The sequence below is a fragment of the Sus scrofa genome, chromosome 12, assembly GCF_054392235.1.
Source record: "Sus scrofa isolate SSC_HxYL_T2T_F1_AM1 chromosome 12, Sscrofa_HxYL_maternal_Yorkshire_Landrace_v2.0, whole genome shotgun sequence".
NCBI lineage: Eukaryota > Metazoa > Chordata > Mammalia > Artiodactyla > Suidae > Sus > Sus scrofa.
Genome location: NC_139394.1, coordinates 58,462,531 through 58,488,295, shown reverse-complemented (window position 1 = coordinate 58,488,295; position 25,765 = coordinate 58,462,531). Strand labels below are relative to the sequence as shown.

Sequence of the window (25,765 nt, the reverse complement as noted above, 5' to 3'; positions counted from 1 at the left end):
GCCAGGGATTGAACCTTCATCCTTATGGTTACTAGTCAGATTCATTTCCGCTGAGCCATGATGGGACCTCCCAATATTTTATAATAACTATAAATGGAATATAACCTTGAAAAATTATAGATCACTCACTATATTGTATACTTGTAACTTACATAGTATGTGTATCAACTCTACTTCAATTTAAAAAAAAAGACCTCTGTTTTGACCTCTCCAATACCCACTTTATTCATCCCATTTTTAAATTACCATTTAAACATTTCCACCTTGCTGGGGTGAGTTCTTAACCTCTCCTCTTTACCTTTCCCCAATCTCCTACAAAGCAGCCCAATTTTCTTTTCTATCTGTTGTTTCATCATAGTTTTTGCCAGTGGTAGTGGCATGAGGCTAGCAGCTCTAACTCAGGCTGGCTGGAATTCAAGTCTGGCCCAGTAAGGTGCACCTGCCACCCTGCCTCGCTTTCATTTTAGCTATTATGGAAAACAACAGCCAAGAGAATGTTTCTTGTTACACTGTATTTCCTCATGCATGAGCCAGCTGCTCAGGAATTAAATCCATTATGTCAAAATTCTATTGGTAACTGTTTTGTGTGTTTTGCTTTGGTTTTTGGCCACACCCTCGGCAGCATGTGGAAGTTCCTGGGCCAGGGATCAAACTTGAACCGCAGCTGCAACCTATGCCAGATCCTTAACCCACTGTGTCACACTGGGAACTCCCTCTAGGTAACTTTTGCCTGGAGTAACTGATCAGCTTCAGCTGCTGTTCCATATCATGAGTGACTGGTAGTCATCCAGAGATCAAAAGTTCATCAGCCCCCTTCCTTCCTCTTTCCAAACCACATGTTTCAGTGAGTCAGGGTCATTCTAGAGAATCCCACTTGTGAGGCCAACTGCGAAAGGTTAGGCCACTTTTCCCTGCAGTCCCTACAAAGGACTGTCCTCCATATTGACGCTAATTGCAAGTTTGGGCGATTCGCCAAACCACCCTCAGTTTCTACCATCCACTAGAAGGACCCACAGAACACTCTGAAAGCAGCTGTACTCATGGCTGCAGATTATCACAGAGAAAGGCTACAGATTAAAATCAGCCAAGGGAAGAGATGCACAGGACAGAGACCAGAGGATCCGGGTGTGGAGATGCCATTGTTCTCCCCCTGTGGAGTCACGTCAGTGCCAGCTCCTTCCAGCTATGATATGTGACAGTACACACAGACTACTGCCAACCAGAGAAGATTACCCAAGCCTTGGTACCCAGAGTTTTTACTGGAACTCAATCACATATTGCCCACATGGCTGACCTTTCGTCTTCAGCTCTCCTGGAGATCAGGCTCATATCTTTATTGCCTTTTTTGGGGGGGGCATACTCTCAGCATACGCAAGTTCCAAGCCTAGGGGTAGAATTTGAACTGCAGCTCATGGCCTATGCCACAGCCACAGCCACACCAGATCTGAGCCACATCTGTGGCCTACACCACAGCTCATGGCAACACAGGATCCTTAACCCACTGAGCAAGGTCAGGAATCGAACCTGCATCCTCATGGATACTAGTCGGATTCGTTTCTGCTGTGCCCCAACAAGAACTCCCAGGCTGTTATCTTTAGTTTCCAGTCCCTCTAGAAGCAGAACGGATACCATTATCTCCACCAAAAGACACTATCGTAAATCACACTGTTAGACTGTGCCTTCACTACGCAAGTAGGCAAATTTTCTCAAATAGAATAACAAAAGGTATGAACCATAGAACGACTACTAACATGTAAATTCTCGAAATAAAAACCGTGCTCTTCAAAAGTATCTTAAGAAAATGAAAAGACAAGTCAGAGACAGGGAGAAAATATTTTGAATATATAGAGTATTTGACAAAAGACTTGTGTTCAGAATATGTAAAGAACCTCACAACTCAGTAAGGAGACAAATGACCCCAATAAATAATGGGCAAAAAATGTGAAGAGACCCTTCACAAAAGAAGAAACGAGTGGTTAACGGGCACATGGAAAAAATGTTTAACGTCTTTAGCTATTGCGGTGATGCACGTAAAAAGCTGCCCTGAGGTACCACTACCCGCATTAGCACGGCTACGATGCAAAAAGTCAAAAGAAGTTGTTGAAGAGGATGTGGAGCAACTGGACCTCACAATTCACTGCTGGGAAGAAAGTAAAGTGCTCCAACCACTACCCTAAATCCAGTCCTTACACTCCTAGGTATTAGGTATATGCATTATTTGATAAATACAGAATTAATTTTTAAAATCTAGGTGGAGAAGCTTATTTACCTTGGGCAGGATTCCAGAGACAACAGCCTAAAGGTTTGGGAGAGAGAGGAGTAGTGGAAGGCTGAGTGGGGAGCAAGGAGCAAGCAGCAGGAGGTGGACAAGATAGGAGACAGGAAGGTGACATTTGCACTGAGCACGTAGTGACGGTGGCAGGGAGGGGAGCAGTGAATCCTGATCAGGGTCGTGGAGAGGCTTTACGGTGGCTGCGGCTCAGAAAGACCTTGAGACAGGTTTTGTACAGAGGAGGTCTCCTCCCTCTCCAAATCGTTGGTAATTATATGGAGGGACCACAGGAGGGGAAGGTGGGCGGGACCACCAGAGACAGTATCAGCACTTCGTTTGCTTTCACGGCTGAAAAATATCCCACTGTCACCCCTTAGCATCCACAGAGAATTCCCCCTCAGATACCAAAATCTGCTCGTTTTGGATCAGAAGGCTGATTTTCTTTTCTTTTTTTCTAAATTGGATTGCTGACCTTCTTCCTAATTTCGAGAAGCTCTTTGTGAATCAGAGTTAGCCTTTGGTCTGTGATGACCTGCAACTATCTATTCCAGCTTGGGTATGTTTTTTGACTTTACTAGTAATTTTTTGTTACTTTTTTTTTTTTTTTTTTTTTGTCTTTTGTCCTTTTAGAGCCGAACCTGTTGCATATGGAGGTTCCCAGGGTAGGGGGTCTAATCTGAGCTGTTGCTGCCGGCCTATGCCAGAGCCACAGCAACACCAGATCCGAGCCGCACCTGCAGCCTATACCACAGTTCTTGGCAACGCCACAGTTCTTGGTAACACCAGATCCCGGCCCCACTGAGCAAGGTCAGAGATCGAACCCACAACCTCATGGTTCCTAGCCAGATTCGTTTACCGCTGTGCCAAGACGGAACTCCAAACTTAAGCTTTGTCTTTTGAGGTAAGTGTAGATTCGCATACCAGAGTAAGAAAATAATTCCGAGCCATCTTGTGTACCCTTTGCCTAGTTCCCCCAGTGGTAATATCTTGTGAAACTGTAGGGCAATGCATTTGATTTTTTTGCAACATAAAATTTGTGTTTTTGTTTTAAAGGTGGTGTAATTATCAATCTTTATTTATTGCCTCTGGATTTTGACTCAGCCACAAAGCTCCTCTTGCAATACCTGTGTCACCGCTAGAGAGAGCAGTTACTTCTATGAATCTTTTATATCTCGTCCAGCCGGGAAAAGAGATTTCTAAAGATATGCCCTGTTCCTCAGGAGTTGTTTCCTGTCCCACATGCTGACTTCTTCTCTTCCGACAGAACCTGCTTTTTGCAACCCCAGCCTCTGATGCTGACCTGGGTCATACAGTTTCTGGCCACATGCAGCTGCATTCGGGGAGATGCTGGTGCCGAAGGCTCGTGACTCCACCTGATAGTGCCACCCAAGAGCCCCTCCGCCCCAGAGTCTCAGCAATCGGGTCAGTAACTGGATGGGCAGGCATGCATGGCAGAGCCATGTCCAGTGTCAGCCCTTTAGCTCTGGGAGCCTCTTCCTCTCTCCAACTCACTGGAGATTCAGGGGCTTTGAAGTCAAACTCATCCCCAGGCTGTTATCGATCACCTGTCATTTCTGCTGCTTAAGCCACAATTACTGGGCTTCCTACACTTGACCTGTAATTGAATTTCCTTGGGAACTCAATGACAAGATTGATTCAGCCTAATTGAGTCAAAGATCAACTCTCCATGCCATTCATCTAGTCCTGCTCTCTGCCTGGGGCTTTCAGACGAGGCTATAAGACTTTCACAGTTTTTGTTTTAAAAGTCAAGGCCCAACTGACACCTCTTAAGTACCATTTCTTCAAGTGATCCTATGGAACGCTGCCTTTCTTTGCCTTCTCCTCATCTTTGCCAGCCAAGAGCAGAGGAAACTTCTGTTTTTAAACTTGTTTGTAGGAGTGCCAGTCGTGGCGCAATGGTTAACGAATCCAACTAGGAACCATGAAGTTGCAGGTTCGACTCCTGGCCTTGCTCAGTGGGTTAAGGATCCCGCGTTGCCATGAGCTGTAGTGTAGGTTGAAGATGTGACTCGGATCCTGCGTTGCTGTGGCTCTGGCATAGGCTGGTGGCTACAGCTCCAATTAGAACCCTAGCCTGGGAACCTCCATATGCTGTGGGAAGCGGCCCTAGAAAAGGCAAAAGGACAATAAATAAATAAATAAATAAACAAACTTGCTTGTGTTCTCTTCACAAGAATGCTAAAATGCAATTTGAAGGAAACAAGTCTAGTCTTGTTCAAAAGTAGGTTTGGAAATGAGTAGGAAGTCGGCTTCTGGGCAGTTCAGGAAAACAGCAATCGATTTATTCCTTTTCAAATTTTCATAGTATGACTTGATAATAAAAAGATAACCCAATTTAAAAATGATTAAAAGATCTAAATAGACATTTCTTTAAAGAAGATATACAAATAGCCAATAAGCACATGAACGATGCTCACCATTTCTTGCTGTCAGGGAAAAGCAAGTCAAAATCTCAGTGAGATATCACTTCACACCCACTAGGATGACTCTAATCAAAAAAACAGGAGTTCCCGTCATGGCTCAGTGGAAATGAATCTGACTGGCATCCATGAGGACACAAGTACGATCCCTGGCCTCCCTCAGTGGGTTAAGGGTCCAGCATTGCCATGAGCTGTGGTGTAGGTTGCAGATGTGGCTTGGATCCATGTTGCTGTGGCTGTGGTATAGGCCAGTGGCTACATCTCCAACTGGACCCCTAGCCTGGAACCTCCATATGCTGTGAGGGTAGCCCTGAAAAGACAAAAGCCAAAAAAAAAAAAAAAAAAGATAACAAATGATGGGGAGGTTGTTGAGAACGGGAACTCCTGTACTGCAGGTGAGAATGCAAATGGTACACAGCTGCTTTGGGAACAGTCTGGCAATTCCTCAAAAGGTTAAACATAGAGTTACTATATGACCCAGCAATTTCTTTCTTTCTTTCTCTCTTTTCTCTTTGTCTTTTTAGGGCTGCCCATGTGGCACATCAAAGTTCCCAGACTAGGGGTGAATCGGAGCTGCAGCTGCTGGCCTACGTACGCTACAGCCACAGTAACAGAAGATCTGAGCTGCATCTGTGACCTACACCACAGCTCATGGCAACCCTGGTTTCTAAAGTCACTGAGCAGGGCCAGAGATCGAACCCACATCTTCATGGACACTAGCCGGGATCGTTAGCGTTGAGCCGCAGTGGGAACTCCTGACCTAGCGGTAACAATCCGAGATATATGAAATGAAAACATATATCCGCACAAAAACTCATACACAAGTACCCACAGCAGTGTTATTCATAACAGCCAAAAAGTGGAAACAACCCAAGTATCCATTACTGACGAGTGGATAAACAAAATGCGAACCCTCCACACCTGCTCGTTCCACATCCCTGGAGTCAACCAACTGCAGATAAAAATATCTGGGGATATTATAAACCAGCTATAATGGAAAAAATAAAAATCATTATTTAAAAAAAATACTTGGGGAAAAAAATTCCAGAAAGTTCCAAAAAGCAAAGCTTAAATTTGCTGCACACTGGTGTAACTATTTATATAGCATTTATATCATATCACAACTATTTGCATGGCATTTAAATGTATTAGGTATCATAAATAATCTAGATATGATTTAAAGTATATGGGAGGCTGTGTGTAGGTTACATACAAACCCTACACCATTTTACATCAGGAACTTGAGCATCTGTGGATTTTGGTCCTGGAACCAACATGGATATCAATAGATGACAATGGAATATTATTCAGCCATAAAAAATGACATACTATTTCATGCTACAACATGGATGAACCCTAAAAGCGTTATGTTAGATGAAAAAAGCCAGTCACAAAAGACCACATATCGTGCAATTCCTTTCATATGGAATGCCCAGAAGAGACAAGCAGAAGTAGAAACTAGATTAGTGATTTTTTTTAGAGTTGGAGGGATGGGGAGGTTGGTGGGTGATGGCTAAAGGGTACGAGGTTTATCTTGGGGGTGATAAAAATGTCCTAAAATTGATTGTAGTAATGGTTTAACAACTTTGTGAATGGATTAAAAACCACTGAATTGTATACTTTTAAATGGGTAAATTATATGACATATGAATTATATCTCATAAGGCTGTTATTAAAAAGAAGTTAGGACTGGGAGGGGATCTTCCTGAGGCTGAGTGTCTATATCTGTATATATCTTTTTTATTTTGAAACAAAAAAATCTAGTTAAGGGGGAAATACACTAGGAGGCAGAAAGTTTGTTTTCTATCTTAACTTGAACTTCTATATTAAAAAGGGGGGGATACAGAATTAATAGAAAGTTCTAGGAGAGAAATCTAAAACTACTCAAGTGTTTACCAAGTATCTTCTGACTGCTAAGATGCAAAAAGGTAAAACTTTCTAGAGAAGCAAAAGAAAATACTAATATTGGCACTCATTACCAAACTGTGCCGAAATAGTTTCTTAGCCTGATAAAGAGAATTCATCAGAAATCAGAAGGTAACATTATAATTTAAAAATTAACATCATACTATTAGAAGTAGTTCCATTAAAGTCAGGAATGGCAATTTTCACCACTTTTATTTCATATTATCTCGAAGGTTCTAGCCATCAAAATAAGTCCAGAACAATTGATAAAAGTTATATATTTTTTTTTTTTTTTTTTTGCTTTTTAGGGCCACAACCACTGCATATGGAGGTTCCCACGCTAGGGGTCGAATCAGAGCTGTAGCTGCTGGCCTACACCACAGCCACAGCAATGCGGGATCTGAGCCACGTGTGTGACTTACACCACAGCTTATGGCAACACCAGATCCTTAACCCACTGAGCAAGGCCAGGGATCGAACCTATGTCTTCATGGATGCTAGTCAGATTCGTTAACCACTGAGCCACAAGAGGAACTCCAAAAGTTATAATATTGAATGGAAGACAGTAAAAACAAAAATAAACAAATGGGACCTAATGAAACTTAAAAGTTTCTGCACAGCAAAGGAAACCCTAAACAAAATGAAAAGACAACCCACAGACTGGGAGAAAATCTTTGCAAATGAATCGACTGACAAGGGATTAATCTCCAAGATTTATAAACACCTTCTGCAGCTCCATACCAAAAAACAAACAACCCCATCAAAAAATGGGCAGAAGATCTAAACAGACAGTTCTCTAAAGAAGACATACCGATGGCCACAAAACACATGAAAAGATGTTCAACATCACTCATTATCAGAGAAATGCAAATCAAAACCACTATGAAGTACCATGTTACACCAGCCAGAATGGCCATCATCAAAAAGTCTACAAACAATAAGTGCTGGAGAGGGTGTGGAGAAAAAGGAACACTAGCACACTGTTGGTGGGATTGTAAATTGGTGCAACCACTGTGGAAAGCAGTATGGAGATGCCTCAGAAAACTAAACATAGAACTACCATTTGATCCAGCAATCCCACTCCTGGGCATCTCTCCAGAGAAAACCATGACTCGCAAAGACACATGTACTCCAATGTTCATTGCAGCACTATTTGCAACAGCCAAGACATGGAAACAACCTAAATGTCCATCGACAGAGGAGTGGGCACAGAAGATGTGGTACATATACACAATGGAATATGACTCAGCCATTAAAAGGAACGAAATACATTTTTAGCAACATGCATGGGCCTAGAAATTAGCCTGCTAAGTGAAGTCAGCCATACAGTGAGACACCAACATCAAATGCTTTCACTGACATGTGGAATCTGAAAAAAGGACAGACTGAACTTCTTTGCAGAACAGACACTGACTCACAGACTTTGAAAAACTTATGATCTCCAAAGGAGACAGTTTGGGGGGTGGGGGGATGCACTGGGGTTGTGGAATGGAAATTCTATAAAATTGGATTGTGATAATCATTGTACAACAACAACAAAAAATGCTATCAAGAGCAAAAAAAGAAAAAATACATTGAATGGAAGAAGCAACGATAAAATTCTCTACCTAGAAAATCCAAGAGAATCAACAGATAAATTGACCAAATACAAGAAAATATTTTAAAAGGTCAGAACCAAGATAAATATACAAAAATCAACTGATTTTCTGGGAACTTGGAGCAACCAGTTTGAAAATGGGCTTTGCCAGTCACCAATCTATAAGGGACTAAAAACCTCACCAGGATAAATGGAAATCATACATAAGTGTCTGCTTTATTATTATTATTACTATTATTTTTTGTCTTTTTGCCATTTCTAGGGCCGCTTCTGCGGTATATGGAGGTTCCCAGGCTAGGAGTCTAATCAGAGCTGTAGCCACCGGCCTACGCCACAGCCACAGCAAAGCAGGATCCGAGCCACGTCTGCAACCCCACAGCTCACGGCAACCCCAGATCCTTAACCCACTGAGCAAGGCCAGGGATCGAACCGCAACCTCATGGTTCCTAGTCAGATTCGTTTACCACTGAGCCACAACAGGAACTCCATTACGTGTCTTGCTTTAAATGGTCTTGCAGCTACTCAAGTAGTTGCCCACTTCTCACCAGCCGAGTTCTGTCTCACGTCTTTTCATAAAATGACCAGTGCAGTTGATAACCTCCAAAGAAGGGAGCCCTCAGGCTGTGACCCCCACCCCTACACCTGCAAGCTGTGCTTCACGTCAAGTGGTGGGGCCAACTCTCTTCCCCTCTAACCAGGGCTGGCCTTACGAACTGGCTTGACCAATACACTGTGGCAGAAGCAATGCTTTGGGACTTCTAAGACCAGGTAATAAGATACCTTCCAGCTTCTATATAGGCCTCTTGGGACACGCTCACTCTTGGCATGCTCCCTCTCAGAACCTAGCCATTTATCAGAAGTCCAAGCCCCACCAAGCTCCCAAACAATGGCCAGCATCAACTGCCAGCCATGAAAGTGCACCATCTTGGATGTCCAGTCTCGTTGAGGCCCTAGACTTGACACCGCTTGACCACAAATTCTGAGCAAGAGCCACTCAGGTAAGTCAGTCAAGCCACAGCACCATGAGCAACAGGAATACATTTTAAAGCCATTAAGTTTTGGGGTGGTTTGTTACTTAGCAATATATAACCAGAACAATGTGCTACCTTGGACTAGTCACCTGACAATTGCCTGAAATCAGAGGTCACGGTTAGCAAAAATTCCATAACCAAATCATAACTGGTCTGGTGTTGTATACCATGGACCAGTGGTTTGTTTCATTATGTTCACTTAAAACTCCTTAACGTGGAGTTCCCGTCGTGGAGCAGTGATTAACGAATCCGACTAGGAACCATGAGGTTGCGGGTTCGGTCCCTGCCCTTGCTCAGTGGGTTAACGATCCGTCGTTGCCATGAGCTGTGGTGTAGGTTGCAGACGCGGCTCGGATCCTGCGTTGCTGTGGCTCTGGCGTAGGCTGGTGGCTACAGCTCCGATTCAACCCCTAGCCTGGGAACCTCCATATGCCGCGGGAGCGGCCCAAAGAAATAACAACAAAAAAAGACAAAAAACAAAACAAAACAAAACAAAAAAAAACTCCTTAACGTGCATCTCAAGCATTTACCTGGTTTAAGATATCACAGAAGAACACGAGGAGAGGAAAAGAACAATAGAAAAGTGGGACCCACTTCACAACATGAAAGTCAGAACAATAAACTTCTTAAATCTTCTTAAACAAGACTTTATCACTGTTTATATGACACACCTGTATCATTAGTAAATTAGGAATAACTGATGCTCGTGATAGAAAAATCAAAGAGAGAGACAATTCCAGATAAATTCAAATGTTATCATCAGCACATACACCAAATGCCTTGCTTAAAATATTTAAGAATAAGAAAGGAAATGCAATGACAAAGATTCTGTTCATAGTAACAAGAAAAACTTTAAATGCCTGTGAAAAAATAGTGAGAAATATGCTGGACCTGTAGAAATAAAATTATAAAGTTTTACTAAAGAATAAACAAAGAAATGGATAAATGGAAAGAAATGAGAAAAAGAGATACATATTGTAACGATGAAAATTCTCCTAAATTAACTTGTTATTTCATTTTTTGATGCCTTTACTTATTACGTCTAGTAATTTTGAGGTGCTTTTCATCTCATTTATGAAACATGATAGCTTTATTTCTTCCCTTTCTTTATGTATATCTTTCTTCTCAAACAGGTTTGTCAGAATTTTTAGAGCTAAGTTAAATAGTGCTGATAATGTATCCTTGTCTTGTTCCCATTTCAAAGAATAATTCATGTTTCTCCATTAAGTGTAATTTTGACTTCTGGTTTTCAACAGAGCCTTTTTGTCATGTTAAAGAGGCAACCCTTTATTGCTTTTAGGAAGAGTTCCAATGAAGAATTCCCTTTTGGCATTTATGGATGTAATTATATGAATTTTAACAATTTTCCCAATAATATTATTGGTTATGCTGACTTGAGCTTTAGTGGGGAAGAAAAAATGGTTAAAGTACATGTTCCTTTTAAAAGTTATATTCTGATTGCTAAAATTTTATCTAGAATTTTTGCATATCTGTTAATTCATGAGTTACTGTATCACCTTTTTTTTTTTTTTGTCTTGTCTTTTTAGGGCCACATCCACAGCATATGGAAGTTCCCAGGCTAGGGGTTGAACCGTAGCTGTAGCCACTGGTCTACACGACAGCCACAGCAATGCCAGATCTAAGCCGTGTCTGTGACCTACACCACAGCTCATGGCAACACCAGACCCTTAATCCACTGAGCAAGGCCAGAGATCAAACTCGGGTCCTCATGGATATTAGCCGTGTTTGTCAACCAATGAGCCATGACGGGAACTCCAGAAAAGATTTTTAGCTACTTCTTTCTTGTACTTTCCAAATGTTCTACTTATATTACTCATATAGTACTTTTATAATAAAATGTGCATATTCAAATTAAAATTACGAACTAGCACTACACATCCACCAGAATAGCTAAAATGAAAAAGACTGACGATACCAAATGTTGGTAAGGACGGAAAGTAACCAGGACTCTACACCTCATGACTTGCAGGTGTAGAAACTGGTTCAACCACTTTGGAAAAGCATTTGATAGATACCGACCAAAACAGATGCATCAGTGATGCCATTCCGAGTTACATACCCAACAGAAGAAAGTACACTTGTCTACCCAAAAAATGTACGCAAATGTTCACCACAGCTGTATCTGTAATATCCCCAAACTGGAAACGACCCAATGTCTATTACAGGAGAATGGATAGATGTGGTAAATTCAAACCACAGAACACTACACCGCAGGAAAAAAAATATTCACAGATAACGGGCAACAATAAGGTTGAATGTCACATTATGTTGAGGCAAAGAAGTCAGACATAAAAGGGTATATAATATACATTGATGATGCCACTTGTATGAAGTGTAAGTAATATTGACTGGTGCTGGGGAGCAGGTGAGCGTTGACTAGGAGGGGGCACGAGGGGGCTTTCTGGTGCTGGAAATGGAAATGTCCTATGGTGGTCTGGACAGTGGCTATTTGGTTGTTGACATGTGTACGGTTCCATCAAGCTTGAGACATACGCACTTTATGTAAGTTACACATCGGTAAAAAGAAACGTAAAACACACGCATAGTCTTTAACCTGGTGAATGGGGTGGAACTTGACTCTTTATAGTTCTACTCCTAGGAAATCGCCCTAAAGAAAAAAATCTGGGATCCCAGCACAAAGATTTCTGTACAGAGATGTTCAATGCAAGGATAATGTATCATATCAGAATCTTCAGAGAAAACCTTACTAAGCCTAGAGACTGTGTACAGATAGTTCTGGTACATTCATGTGCTATTCTGCAGCCATAAGAATTTAGGACGTATAAGAAAGCTTAATGGCCTGAAAAAATGTTCATATTCACAACATAAACTACCATTTAACTAATAAATTATATATTATGAAGATGCCAAACAGTATGCACAAGTGTGAGTTCAATGATGCAGAAAAAAGTGAATAAGCAAAGGAAAAAAGAAAAAGCAGACACAAGAATTGCATTGAAATACAGGGTTGTCAAAGACTAGAATCCATCTGTAGAAGCTGGAGTCCCTGAGTTCTACCTACAACTTTAAGACGCTGCTGAAATGACTGCTTGTGTTGGGGAGGAAAAACTTTTCCTCAACCCTCTCAAGTTTCCTAACGGGGGCCTGCAAATTAAACTGCAAAACATGAATTAGAAAAGACACAAAAATTTATTCGTCTGTCTATACAGGCAGGAGCCCACAAAGAAAGTAACTTGGCTCAGTAAATAGAAAGTTTTTATACCTAACCTAAGACGGGAGAGGGGGTGGGAAGAAAAAGTTCCTACGGGAAGAACAAATGGGTTTCTTTAGGAAAGACAATGGGTTTTTATGGGAGAGAAGACTGTTTGTGATAATGTTTATGTAAGTGCAGTGGTTTTCTTCAAGGCCATGAAACTCCCTGGCAAGGGGATACATGGTAGATTCAATCCCAGAAGTTTCTGGTTTTAGTCAGATAAGGGAGGGCTCAAACAAAGCCTCTTTTTGCATCTGTTGATTCTCAAATACCTTTAGCTCAAAAGAATTTTCATGCCACTGTGGTATAATTTGGATCCTCTCACTTGCATAGAAAGATACTAATTTGAAATGCTATCTACCTTTTCCCATTTTTCCCATTAAACCTTAACCCTTTTCTCACTTACTCCTCCAAGTGTTCTGCATTCACTGCCTCAGGGAGAGGGTGGCACTATTCAAACGCACAAGAAAGAGAAAAGTCTTTTGCTGTCTTTTAAACATCCAAAGTCTAGGTAGGCCCTGTGGAACGGTGGTAGCAAGTGGGATGGAACTAGACTCTTCCCTCCCAAGACAGGAAAAGACCAAGGGGACAAATGGAGGAGACAGTGTGTGCTGAATGCACCTGTCCTCCCAAGAGCAGGCTGAACCATGATATGCGGGGACAGGATCAGAAAGCCCAGATAACTTGGGGATGCTTTGGGGCAACTTTCTCTAAGGTAGAGAAAGACCCCAGAGCAGACATGGTGGGGTGCCTTAGGGGTTCACAGGAGCAGCTGACTGGATTCCTGGGCCCCAGAGGACCCAGAAGTTCCATGGAGAACCAGCAGCACCAAAGAGGCCTCTGGGATGTGCATTGAAAAATGGATGAAGGAGTTCCCGTCACGGCTCAGCAGAAACGAAGCTGACTAGGATCCATGAGGACACAGGTTTGATCCCTGGCCCTGCTCAGTGGGTTAAGGATCCAGCATTGCCATGAGCTGTGGTATATACAGGTCGCAGACATAGCTCAAATCTGGCATTGCTGTGGCTGTGGCGTAGGCCGGCAGCCGTAGCTCCAATTGGACCCCTAGCCTGGGAACCTCCATATGCTGTGGATGCAGCCCTAAAAAGACAAGAGAAAAAAATTCCAGTCAACAAACATCAATTGAGCAAATATTCTCTGCCAGGCTGTGCACTTGAATCATGCAATACAAACAAAACATAGGCCCTGTTCTCAAGCTGATTAGGACTTAGTGGGAGCAAGAGACATAAAATCAAGCAGTTGAAGAATTCCCATTGTGGCGCAGTGGTTAACGAATTGGACTAGGAACCATGAGATTGTGGGTTTGATCCCTGGCCTTGCTCAGGATCCTTAACACTGGTTAAGGATCCGGTGTTGTGGTGTAGGTTGCAGATGTGGCTCGGATCTGGCATTGCTGTGGCTGTGGCATAGGCCAGCAGCTGTAGCTCTGATTAGACCCCTAGCCTGGGAACCTCCATATGCAATGAGTGACAAATAAATAAATTAATTAATTAAAATAAAATAAAAACATTTTTCAAATTATATATATACAAATCAACACCTCTATATGACCACCATAAGACACTTTTTTTCCCTTTTTTTGGCTTTTTTAGGGCTGTACCAGCGGCATATGGAGGTTCCCAGGCTAGGGGTCCAATTGGAGCTGTAGCTGCCGGCCTACACCACAGCCACAGCAACGCAGGATCTGAGCTGCATCTGTGACCTACACCACAGCTCAGGGCAACACCAGATCCTTAACCCACTGAAAGATGCCAGGGACTGAACCCGCAACTTCATGGTTCCTAGTTGGATTCGTTTGTACTGCACCACAGCAGCAACTCCAAGACACCTTGAAATGTTGGCTCATTTGCTGATGTATAAGAGCCCAAATCCAGGATAAAAAGGCAGGTTTGGGATATTAGTGTATAAATTACAAACCGTCTATACAAAAGATACTCATTAAAAAGTCGAGGAAATTCCCTTGAGGTGCAGCGGGTTAAGGATCTGGTGGTGTTGTAGCTGTGAGGCAGGTTCCATCTCTAGACCAGGAACTCCTTCAGACCGTGGGCACGGCCAAAAACAAAAAACAACAACAACAAAAGTGTCGAGGATGACTTATAACCAGGACTGACCTGAATCTGTCATGCCGCCACCTGCTGTGCTGATGGTTTATGGGAAATTTCCTATGATCAGCTGATGGAGAATGAAAAGCATCTTTTGGTCCAGAATCTATGTGATGGTTCATTTGATGGCCACAGTACCCAGCTATTTGGTCAAACATTATTCTAGATGTTGCTATGAAGGTATTTTTAAGATGTGATGAACATTTAAATTGGCACACTTTGAGAAAAACAGATTGCTCTCCATAATGTGGGTGGGCTCATCCACTTGGTTCAAGGCGTGAAGAGAAAGGCTGACCTCCCCAAGCAAGAAGGAATCCTGCCAGTGTCAGCTCTGCCCTAAGTCTCCAGCCCATGGGCCTACCCTGCAGATTTTAAACTAGCCAAGCCTCTGCAATCGCATGAGCCAATTCCTTAAAATAAGGAATCATCTCTCAGTCTCTGAACACACACCCTCTTTGCTCTCTTTCTCTGGAAAACCCCAACACAGCCTATAAATATTCATGTCCCACGTTGACCCTCACCAAAGCCGCCCACACCCACCCTGCTGCAAAGTCTTAATACCATGCTGCCCACAAATACTCCATTCATGGCCATTGGTCATTCTTCCTCAGTCAACCCAAAAGGCAGGGTGAAGAATTATTATCGGCATCAGCAGCACCACATCCTGCTCTGATGTGGCACAACTACAACCACCAGGGCTGAAGCCAAACCATGTAGTTTGAAAGCCTGGCTTTAGAGCCCAGAGCCAGCTCTCAATCATTTCAGCACAGATACAATGACACATTGTGTTCACCAATTCCTGACCATTAGGCATTACTTGTTAGATTATACTTTTAGAAGAAATACCCATGTATAAGTTAAAAATGATTCTGAAGCAGCAAAACGTGGTACCAAATGAGAACAAGAGGTCTAGTGAGGACTTCTCTTGCAGCGCAGCAGGTTAAGGATCCAGCACTGTCACTGAAGTGGCACAGATTCAATCCCTGGTCCAGGAATTTTCACATGCCATGGGCGTGCCCCCCACCCCTCAAAAAAACGCAGAAAACAAGAGAGGTCTAGTTAGAGATGCTCAGGAGATGAGGGGAGCCTGGGCCAGTTCCTTTTCTTTTTTTTATCTTCTTGAGGCTCCTGATAGAGCAAAAGAAGAACTGCCAAAGCGAATTACAAAAATTGTGGTACATTTCAAATATTTACATTTTAAATGTTATGCTTTCTTTGCACTAAAATTAAAAGAACCACACACTTTAAGACATTGCTAGTGAGATCATCTGAAGATTTAAAGAGTGTTATAGAGCATTACAGGTGATTTTCAACTGTCTTATTAATCTTTCTTCATTCCGAAGCCTGCCCTCTCTTACCTGAACGGCAAAAGGCCCCTGGGTTTCTGCACAGCCCCAGGCATTGGTGTATTTCCTGTCACCCTGCAGTGGCAGCTCTCCACTGAGGGGGCATACTTTTCTCCTTCCTGTTTTCCCTTGTCAACAACTTAATAAAATTTGACATGTACTCAGTTTGTAAGGCATTTAGTTGTGAGTGGCAATCATATCGCAATATAAAGGTATGAAATCAATACATTGTATATCTGAAACTTATGACGTATGCCAAATATATCCCTATTTTTTTTTTTTTTTGGTCTTTTTAGGGCAGCAACTGAGGCATATGGAAGTTCCCAGGCTAGGGGGTGGAAGTGGAGATGTAGCCGCCAGCCTACACACAGCAACGCCAGATCCGAGCCTTGTCTGCAATCTACACCATAGCTCACAGCAATGCCAAATCCCTGTCCCACCCAGCGAGGCTAGGGATTGAACCTGTGGATACTAGTCGGAATCATTACCACTGAGCCACTAAAAAAAACTCTCTCTCTTTTTTTTTCCTTAATCCAAATCTCTCATTCTCTTGACATTTTTTCATGGCATTTGTCTTTTCTTGAAAGGAATCCTGATTAAAATTTAAGTTCTCTCCTTTTTCGAAACCATTGATTGTTTTGCAGGGGCTGTTTAGTTCACTTGAGCAGCCTGAACTAATTTACCTACGTCCAGCATGTTTTTTCATTATCTGCTCATTAGTCGATGCTGATGACCCTGGGTTGTTCCAGCAGTTAGTTCTCAATTTCTCTAAGTGAGGTCCCACTCTGTAGAGCAGACCGAAAGTTGTCTGCCAAAATCCACTCTCCCCTTCTTCCTTAGGCCTTGCATAATCACGGCGGCCAGCAAGGCTACATCTCCAAGCCTCTCTTGCAGTCAGATGTGGCCATGTGACCAAGGTCTTACCAATGAAGTGGGAGCAAAATTGACGTGCGGCACTTGCAGGCGTGGGTCCTAAGACGCTGCACACGACTCGTGCCCCTCCTTGCCAGCCGAGGGTCCTACATGGCAATGATCCTGCTTCAACCACGCACAAAACAACAGTGAACTAGGGACAGCAGAACAACGACTTGGAAGGCACCCAAGACGGAGCTGGCCGTGTGACGCGGGACCACCCCACTGCTCTGGACCGTCCCCAGGCAGATGAACCTTGCCCCAGAGCCACCGGGCTTCTTTATTAGGGCAGCCTAGCCTTCACCCTAACACATGCTTCCACCAGAGCCACCCCGCCCCCACCACAGCAGCCGGGGAGCTCCCAGGAGACGAGATTCCCTGCCGCCGCCTGTCCGCCACCAAGGCAGGCTGAACCTCAAGGCTGTGCTCATCCTCCTTCCACGTGGGCTTTTATGGAGCCCCCCCAATCCCTCACTCTTTCCCCTCTCAAATCATCCCCAAGATGATTATGGAGGAAGAAACTGGGGGCTTGACTGGGTTTTCTCCTCCTTTCTGGTCTCCTTGCTGGTCTTCAGCGAAGAAACAGACTTTTAAGGTGGGTTCAAAATGTATTTTTAAAAATCAAAGTTGTCTTACTACAACTAGCTTACAAAACCGCCAAGTCAGCACGGTGCCCTTTTCTGATTTTGTTCTGGAAAGCTGGGAAATATTCTCCAGACCGTCCTCCCTGTCAAGAAAAATGTAGGGCATGCGGACTACAACTGGCAGGTTGGAAGCCACAAGATAACGAAGGAAGACTGCGTGTTCATTTTACCAGCTTTTAAAAATGGGGCAAAACCATCTCCTCCCAGTGACGGCAGCATGCCATCAATCACAGAGTTTGGTCAAATACATCCAGGCACTTGAAGTAAAAAATAGAAAAGCAAACATTTCCATAGGTGGGTAAAGAGATTGGGCTTGAAAAGTGCCCCGAGCTGGTGAGACTCCTGATTCTTTGCCAGGGACCTGAGGGGGACTGATGACAAGCTGTCCCCAGAGCCAGAGCAGGGCAGGCCACACAGCAGCTGCTCATGGGTTTTTAGCTTCTCCTTTTCCCTCCCCTGGGGGCTAGGAAGTTATTTTTAGGTAGAAGGAAATACAGCGGTTCCCTGATGCCCAAGGTAGAGAGTTGGTTCCAAGATCTCCTGCGGATACCAACACCCACAGCTACCCAAGTCATATGTACAAAAGAAGTGTTTGCATAGAACCTATGGCACATCCTCCCATACACTTTAAATCATCTCTAGATCACATATGACACCTCAGGACAATGTAAATGCCATGTAAATAGTATGCAGCAAATTCAAGTTTTGCTTTTAGAAAGTTTTTGGAACTTCCTAGAATTTTTTTCCTATTTTCAATCTGCAGTTGGTTGCAGATGCAGAACCCAAAGACGGGGGGACTGACTGTAAGATCTGAACATCTGCTACTATGAAACACTGTATGAGTCTCTCTCTGGTCAAGTCTGTTCTGAGCTAACCAAATCATTCAGGACCTCGCCTCCTCACAGAATCTGCACCCACCAGGACCAGGCCCCTTCAGAATCTACCATCATCCCTGCCCTACACTGCGCTCTGGAGCTGGAAAGCTGTGTGAGGGTCCCAAGGCCTCATCCTGCAGCTTAATAAATTGTCCTATGGCCTTTTCAGTGTTCATACTGTGAAGCTGGGACTTTTCACAGTTTCACACTGATGTCACTTTCTCATTTTCTTCTCTAATATTGTTTTTCTTTGTTCATTTTGGTGAGTATTAGGATGAAGTTTTTACAATCATGCTTTCTTTTTTGCCAGCACGCTAGTCTTTTTTTTTTTTTTTTTTTGTCATTTTAGGGCTGCACCTGAGGCATATGGAGGTTCCCAGGCTAGGGGTCTAATCAGAGCTGTAGCCACCGGCCTACAACACAGCACAGCAATGCAGGAGCCAAGCTGCATCTGACCTACACCACAGCTCATGGCAATGCCGGATCCTTAACCCACTGAGTGAGGCCAGGTATCAAACCTGCAACCTCATGGTTCCTAGTTGGATTCGCATCTGCTGCGCCACAACAGGAACTCCTAGTGTTTTTTTAAAAATACATGTTTTAAAGCCATAAGAGTAAAGATTACAGCCATAACATGTGAGCTGGCTAGAGCAGCAGCTGTCAATCAGAATCCTACTAATGCAACCTGAGAGAATTATCTCCACCTTAAAGAGAAAACTGTCTCCCCAACAATCAAATTTTTACTCAAACTCTTTATACAATAACTTACTTTTTTATTAAAGGTGTTTTTCTGATTATTAATATATACTTATTTTAGAGCAGCTGGAAAATACAGAAATGTAGAAAGAAGAAAATAAGCACCATCCATAATTCCATTACCAACCAGAGCTAATCACTCCGCATGCTTGAAAACACCATGCCCTAAATCACTAGAACTGCTGAACCCCCCGACTGTTCTCTTTCAAAGCATTCACATTTTCTGCCGCAGAATATAAAACAGAAACACATAAAAAACATACTCAAACAGAATAAAATGAAGTTTTCCACAAAGTTTAAAACCTCCATTTTCCAAATTCCTGAGTCAGAGACTCTAATACAGACTACTGAGCATTTATTAAAATAACAATAATAATAATGATAAGAAGAGACCAAAGAAAATAAAGGCAAGGGGCTTATCTCCAGATTCCCCCCCGACTCCTCACGCTACCGGGGGCAGGGTGCCCACTTTTCTTCCGAGCGGGAGGCCTCTCGGTCTTAGGGGCTGTGGCGAGGCGGCGAGGGAGAGCCTGGGAGGGGATCTGCGAGTTGAGGGAGAAGAGGGGAGACAGTCAACGTCGTCGGGGGCTATCGGCCCCCCCCAAGGAGAGGCCTCCAGCGTGGGGGGCCAGCCTGAGTCAGCAAAGGGGAAGGGCCACACAACAGAGTCGGAACAGACGCAGGAGCGGGCGGGTGACAGAGAACAGAGCGAGCGTGCAGAGCGGGAGGGGTGAGTCGGGGAGAGCCCCCCAACTCCTCGCCCTGCCCCACTTTCCCTCACCTCTTTCCGGGGGATCTCACCCAAGCGGGAGTCTGTGTTGCTTCTGGGGACATTATCCCCTCGGCTGTCAGTCCTGCCACACAAATCAGGGGATGAGGATGGGAGAGCTGCCCCCACTGCCCCCAGCCCTGGGCGGGAGGACGACTTCCTGATTCTGTCTCTTAAGAGGAAGAACAGACAAGATGCACCCGGGGATCGAACACAGGCAACATTAGTGGAATTAAATACCGATTATACTAGATCGTCACAGTCCTAGGACTCGGAGTTCTGAGCTGCAGGGTAAAGAGGAAAAAACTAAGGCAGAATGACATGGAAAAGAGGGTTTTTTTTTTAATACAGAAATGAAAAAAAAAAAAAAACAAACAGTAGAGACAAAAGAAAGGTGGGGCGGAGTGAGAGACGGAGGAAGAGGAGGAGACGTCGATGCACCCACACGGCACCCTGGCCTCCCCAGCACAGGACGGAAGATGCCGCTCAATGGACAACACACGCTCCGCTCGGCCCTGCCCACAATCCAGATTCCACCCGCCGGGTCCGTCCTCCCTGCCCTCCCAGGCTGGTACCCGCTGTGCTCCAGCCTCTTCAGGTAGAGCAGCAGATCCTCCGCGGGCAGCGCCCCCCAGCCCCGCGCCTGGTAGAGTCGTAGCAGCTGAGACACCTCCATCAGCTGCCTCGAGGACGCGAGCCCATCTCCACCTGAGAGACACATCAGTCACGGCCATCGTCCTAGACCCTGGCCCCAGCCCTTAGCCCACCTCCCAGAATCCAGAAGGGCCTCTGGTTCCAGGGACCAGCTCCGCACCCGAGACTGTCCCTCGTTATTTGACGTGACCAGCTTACCTCTCTCCGGGGAGCCCCCGCTGGGCCCACCGCCCTGTGAACGGGCTGAAGGAAGCTCATGGACCCGGAAAAGGCTGGATGCCATGGCTAAGGGCACTTTAGTTTTATGCACGGGGGGTGGGAGGCGTGGCACCTGAGGGGCTTCCTCCCAAGATGAGACAGTCAGAGGACCTAGCAAGAGGAATGAGATTCAAGATCAGAAAACGGGGCAAAGACCCCAGGAATCCTGCCCCCCTCAGGCTTCAAGAGGCTCTGAGGCTCTGTCAGCTTTGCCAGCTCCTGAAGGAAGACCGTTCCCCGAGAACCAGCTCGCCCCTCTTCCAGGCCTGGCCCCGACCTTCTTCGGAGTGGGTGCTCACCAGACTTAGCGGGCAGCGGGTCCACAGAGGGAGTCTCGTTGCTCTGGGGCGCTGTCTCCAGCAGCTGGGGGACAAGAGAGTAAGGTTCCCCGAGGAAGCTTAGAAAGAGACCTGAGTGTCTGAGGGGAGCAGAGACTGGGGAAGTCAGAGCCGGGGCTGGTCACCAAAGTTCCAGAAGGAACTACTGCAGAAGGAACACGATGTACTGGGATGTACTGGGAGAGGCAGAAGCCGGGACAAAGTCTTCGTCCTAAAAGGCAGATGAAGCCAGAGTCCGGGCCTCCCAGCGTAGAAAGAGAATGGGGAGGGGGCAGAAAACAAGGGAGGACAGGGGCCTCTTACCTGCTGCAGAAAATGCTTGAGGCCCTGCAGCTGGGACGGGGGAGGCGGCGCCTGCTGCGGGAGGCCATCCCCGTGGGACCCAGCGTCTTCCTCGAGGAACGGCCGTTCTGCCCTGTGGTCGGAAGGGAACGTCCCCACTGCAGGGAAGGCCTCAGCTGTAAAGTGAAGTGGGGGCGCGGGTTGAAGGGGAGGGGCCTCCACAAATAAGGGGCACCGCATTGTATTAAACAGAAGAAGGGCATCACAGTCCGGGGAGAGCACGCCCATCGTTAATACAGTTGACGACGGGGTGGGGGGGGGTGTTAAGGGGCAACTGAGTTATCAGCACAGCTGAATCCTAAGGCAGCCGCGCCGACAGAGGGCAGAGAGCTGCAGTTCTCCGACGCTGGCTAAGTCACTGCGCCCCAGCACAGAAAGCGTTAAGATCAATAGCCGTGTTCTGCCTCCTTGACCGGAACACACTGCCAACGTTATTTAGCCCCGGGTTGTCACGTTTACACCCCAGAGAGCACCCCCACCCACCCGAGCCACAGCCGACTCAGCCAGGTGGGACCACTCTCAAGTCAGCTGATGCAAGAGACGGTACCAACCCATGAGCTCTCCCTCTCTGTAAACTGGGCCTAAGAGAGAGGCACCTGTGTCTCTAAGGTCGCCTAGAGGCCTGTTACAGCTGCTCAACCCCACGCGCCCGCTGAAGTTTTGAGAGCAGGAACCTGAGGGAAAGAGAGGGCTGGCGGAGCAGGAGGAAGGAGCAGATGCCAGGCAGGGAGAGCCCAGAGCCCTCGCAGGCCCAAGGAGAGGAGGAACAGGTCCCCGTTCCCGGCGGCGCCCCAACGCCAACCCCGCTTCTCACGAAGCCCTGAACATCACGTTTCCATGCGTCTCACTCCCTCTGCTTGAACCAATAAGAGTAGATTTCTGCTCCTTGCAACTTAGGGTCACTGAGGTGTCTGGGAAACTCAACGTTCAAGTTCCAGACAGACAGGAAACGAGGTCAAGAGGGAGCCAACTGGTGCGTGTAAAGGGAACCCCAGTCACCTGAGGATGAAGTGAGATCCGGCTTTGGCTCCAGGGGCTGGAAGGAATGCTGGCTCTGGAAAGTGGGGCCTAGCAGGAGGCTCAGATCCGAGGAGGGGCTGCAGAGAACAGGCAGCCCTCCAGGCAGCTCCTCGTGCCTTGCTTCCCGGCTCTGCTGCAAGGCCGGCTTTAGGGCCACAGCCACGGGGGGCACAGTCCAGGTCCTCCTCTCCCCCTTCTCTGGTTCCTGAGGCCCAGGGCTGGAGGGGCTGGCGGGAGGAACCTGGGCACAAGAGAGTGCATTTCGAGCGAGAAGGCCCGGTAGAGACATGTCAGTAAGATGACGAATTAGGAGAATGACCTTAGAAGGAGATCTGGTAACATCCATCGCATTTGTATCAAATTTCAAAGTGCCTTTTTTTTTTTTAGCCACACCTGTAACATGTGGAAGTTCTGGGGCCAGGGGCTGCACCCTCACCACAGCAGTGAGAACACCAGATCCTTAACCCACTGAGCCACCAGACAACTCCCAAAATGCTTATTTTTGATCTTCCAATTCCATTTCTAGAAATTTTATAGATGAAATACTTGCACAAAGATATATATTAAAGACATTTCACAGCACTGTTTGTAGAAGCAAAGTATAGGCCATGACTTAAATGCCCATCAATAAGCACTTGGTAAAATAAAAAGTCACACAACCACGTACAGAAGGCTCCAGTTTGGGGGGAGTGGCACTCAGGACACCAGTAAGAGCTGCTACCTCTGAGGGAGGAACTGGAGCTGGAGGTGCAGGCAGAGGATGGAGATTACTCTTCATCTTATACCTTTTTGAACTGTTCAGATATTTTTTCTTTTTAATTTCTGGGAATTCATTTGAACAAAAATAATTCCAATGGGCACACCAAACCAGAAGTGGTTGGAAGGGTTCTACCACTTCCAACAGGAGTGAGGAGAAAGACTTTTACAAAGAAGAGCTGGAGGCCAAGCAAGGCAATTCTTTCACTGGCTACAACATAAGCAGTTGCCTTATTTGGGAAAGCCTAATTGGCTACTTGTGATTGGTTGTGCTTAGCAGTTTGGATTTTTTTTTTTAACTGTGCTCATATTATTATCTATTCTAAAAAAACATTTTTTTAAAAAATTTTTGTCTTTTTAGGGCCACACCAGTGGCATATGGAGGTTCCCAGGCTAGGGATCGAATGGGAGCTGCAGCCACTGGCCTATACCACAGCCACAGCAACGCCAGATCCGAGCCACGTCTGCGACCTACACCACAGCTCACAGCAACACCAGATCCCTACCCCACTGAGCGAGGCCAGGGTTCACACCTTCGTCCTCATGGATGCTAGTTGGGTTCCTTAACCACGTCTGAACTTCTCCAAAAAACATTTGCGATAATAATAAACATTTAATAATTTTAAAAAGGAAGTAGGAGGGAGTTCCTTTGTGGCATAGTGGGTTAAGGATCTGGCATTGTCATTGCAGTAGGTTGGGTCACTGTTGTGGCACAGATTTGATTCCTGGCCCAGGAACTTCCAAGTGCCACAAGCACAGCCAAAAATCAATAAATTAATTAATTTAAAAAAGAGAAGGAAGCAGGAGATGCCAAGATGAAGGAGGGCTGGGGTGAGTCTCCCGACCCTACATTAGGGCAGGACTGGGCGACGGCTATTGGCCTTGACCATCAAAACAGCTTCAGCTGCCATCTGGCAAAATTAGTACCACGTGTTACCACTTCTTGAGTTGGGAGAAGACACTTTTATGCCCAATGCAGTGGGGCCAGTCTGGGTGAGCCATGGCCACAGCACAAAGATTTCTTTTGATGAGACAGTTAACCTTTAGGAAAGCCCACAGGCTTCCTTCCAATGCAGGTCCCAGGACCTGAGCTGCGGGCCTCCCTTAGGAGAGGCTGGGTTTCCAAAGAAGAGGTCTAACCCACAGAGCAGCCTGGCTCAAGGACGAGGCCTACCGGGGGGTGGGGCGGCAGGGAGGTGGCGCTGAGCAGCTGGCTTGCCTCCTCCCAGTGGGCCTGCAGCATGGCCTGGAGTCGCTCGACCAGCTCCACTCGCTGCTCCTCCAGCTGCTGGTTCCCACTCTGCAGTTCCCGCACTCGTGCCTGCTCCCGGGCCAGTCTGAAAGAGAGAGGCCAGAGGGGATGTGGACCCTTTGAGAAAGCAGAGCCTTGGAGAACAGGAAGAGCCGGAAAGGCATGTGAGCAGTGAAATTCTGAAAGGAGCTGGGGCCACGTCTACAAAGCAAGCAGCCCCTCGCCATTCCCACTGGGACTGAGGACACACGGCGACACTCCAGATCCAGTACCTGAGCTCATAGTCCTGAGCCACCTGCTGCTGCCTCTCCTCTCGCTCTGCCATCTCCACCTTGAACTGGGCCAAGTGCGTGGACAGTTCCTGCTGGTGCTGCGCACTCAGCTCCTGCAGCTGCTTCCTGAGAGAACAGAGGCGGGAAAAGAGGACTGAATCTGGAGACAGAAGAAGCAGTCGAGGAAGAGAAAGCCAGGAACGTGTGCAGGGAGGGGCAGCCAGCCAGCCAGCCTGGCCATGACACAGGTTTCAGGGAACGGGGAGGGACAGCAGGGGTCTCAGGATGGGTTCCCCAGAAGCAGGGACTGACATGAAGACTTAGGGGAAAGTGATTCATTTAAAAGGCATTTCCAGAAAAAAAGTGGCAGGGGTGTAGGGGGGAGGTGGGAGGGGGCTCAGTGCCACGGGGCAGCTCTGGAGACATTGCAGATCACAGCTCAGCCTGGTATCAGCAGGGACAGGGGAGCTGGAAATGTATGTCCCTGTACCCGTCAGTCAGTGGTTAAGTGCTCCTCCCTATGGGATGAAAACTGAAAACTCCCAAGCACGCCTGCCTCTCCCTGTGAGCCTGAAGGCAGCTCTCCCACCAAGAGACTTAGGGCCTGGCTGACTGATGGGAGCCAGGGTACTGGAGAATGGCAGAAGGGCCCGCAAGGATGTGGGCAGGGCACGAACACCACCCGCCGAGGCTGGGGGGAGGCAGCAGCCGGGAGCCCCCGGTACCTGTGATGCTCCCTCAGGGAGGCCGCCTGCCGCAGGCTGCTCTCCTGAGCCTGCGCCAGCCGCTCTGTCACCCGCTGCTCCAGCTGCACAGCCAGCTCTGACTCCATCTGGATCCGCTGGCTTTCATACCGTGCCTGGGAGTAAAGGAAGATGAGGTTAATGGTTTTGGGGGGTTTCTTCTGGCTGCATCTGCAGCATATGAAGTTCCTGGGCCAGGGATCGAACCTGTGCCACTGGTATGA

General features: G+C 46.1%; 1 protein-coding gene across 16 annotated transcripts in view; it reads right to left on the bottom strand.

Annotated features, from left to right (window-relative positions):
• Window positions 1-25,765, bottom strand: part of CNTROB (centrobin, centriole duplication and spindle assembly protein) — a 69,575-nt gene that overhangs the window by 14,783 nt on the left and 29,027 nt on the right. For 5 of the 16 annotated variants that reach the window (XM_084986058.1, XM_084986059.1, XM_084986055.1 and 2 more), the window contains exons 11-20: window positions 25,524-25,657; window positions 24,799-24,924; window positions 24,449-24,611; window positions 22,498-22,759; window positions 21,460-21,614; window positions 21,118-21,181; window positions 20,759-20,929; window positions 20,482-20,614; window positions 19,919-19,991; window positions 19,134-19,679 (exon numbers count right to left, since the gene is read on the bottom strand). In XM_084986058.1, the coding sequence (XP_084842184.1) occupies window positions 19,554-19,679; window positions 19,919-19,991; window positions 20,482-20,614; window positions 20,759-20,929; window positions 21,118-21,181; window positions 21,460-21,614; window positions 22,498-22,759; window positions 24,449-24,611; window positions 24,799-24,924; window positions 25,524-25,657 (1,407 nt within the window). In that variant the 3' untranslated portion in view covers window positions 19,134-19,553. Of the gene's footprint in view, window positions 1-19,133; window positions 19,992-20,146; window positions 20,191-20,481; window positions 20,615-20,758; window positions 20,930-21,117; window positions 21,368-21,459; window positions 21,615-22,497; window positions 22,760-23,323; window positions 23,700-23,745; window positions 24,612-24,798; window positions 24,925-25,523; window positions 25,658-25,765 lie in introns of those variants that run through there. The other 11 variants (XM_084986056.1, XM_084986052.1, XM_084986057.1 and 8 more) reach the window with 5 other exon arrangements.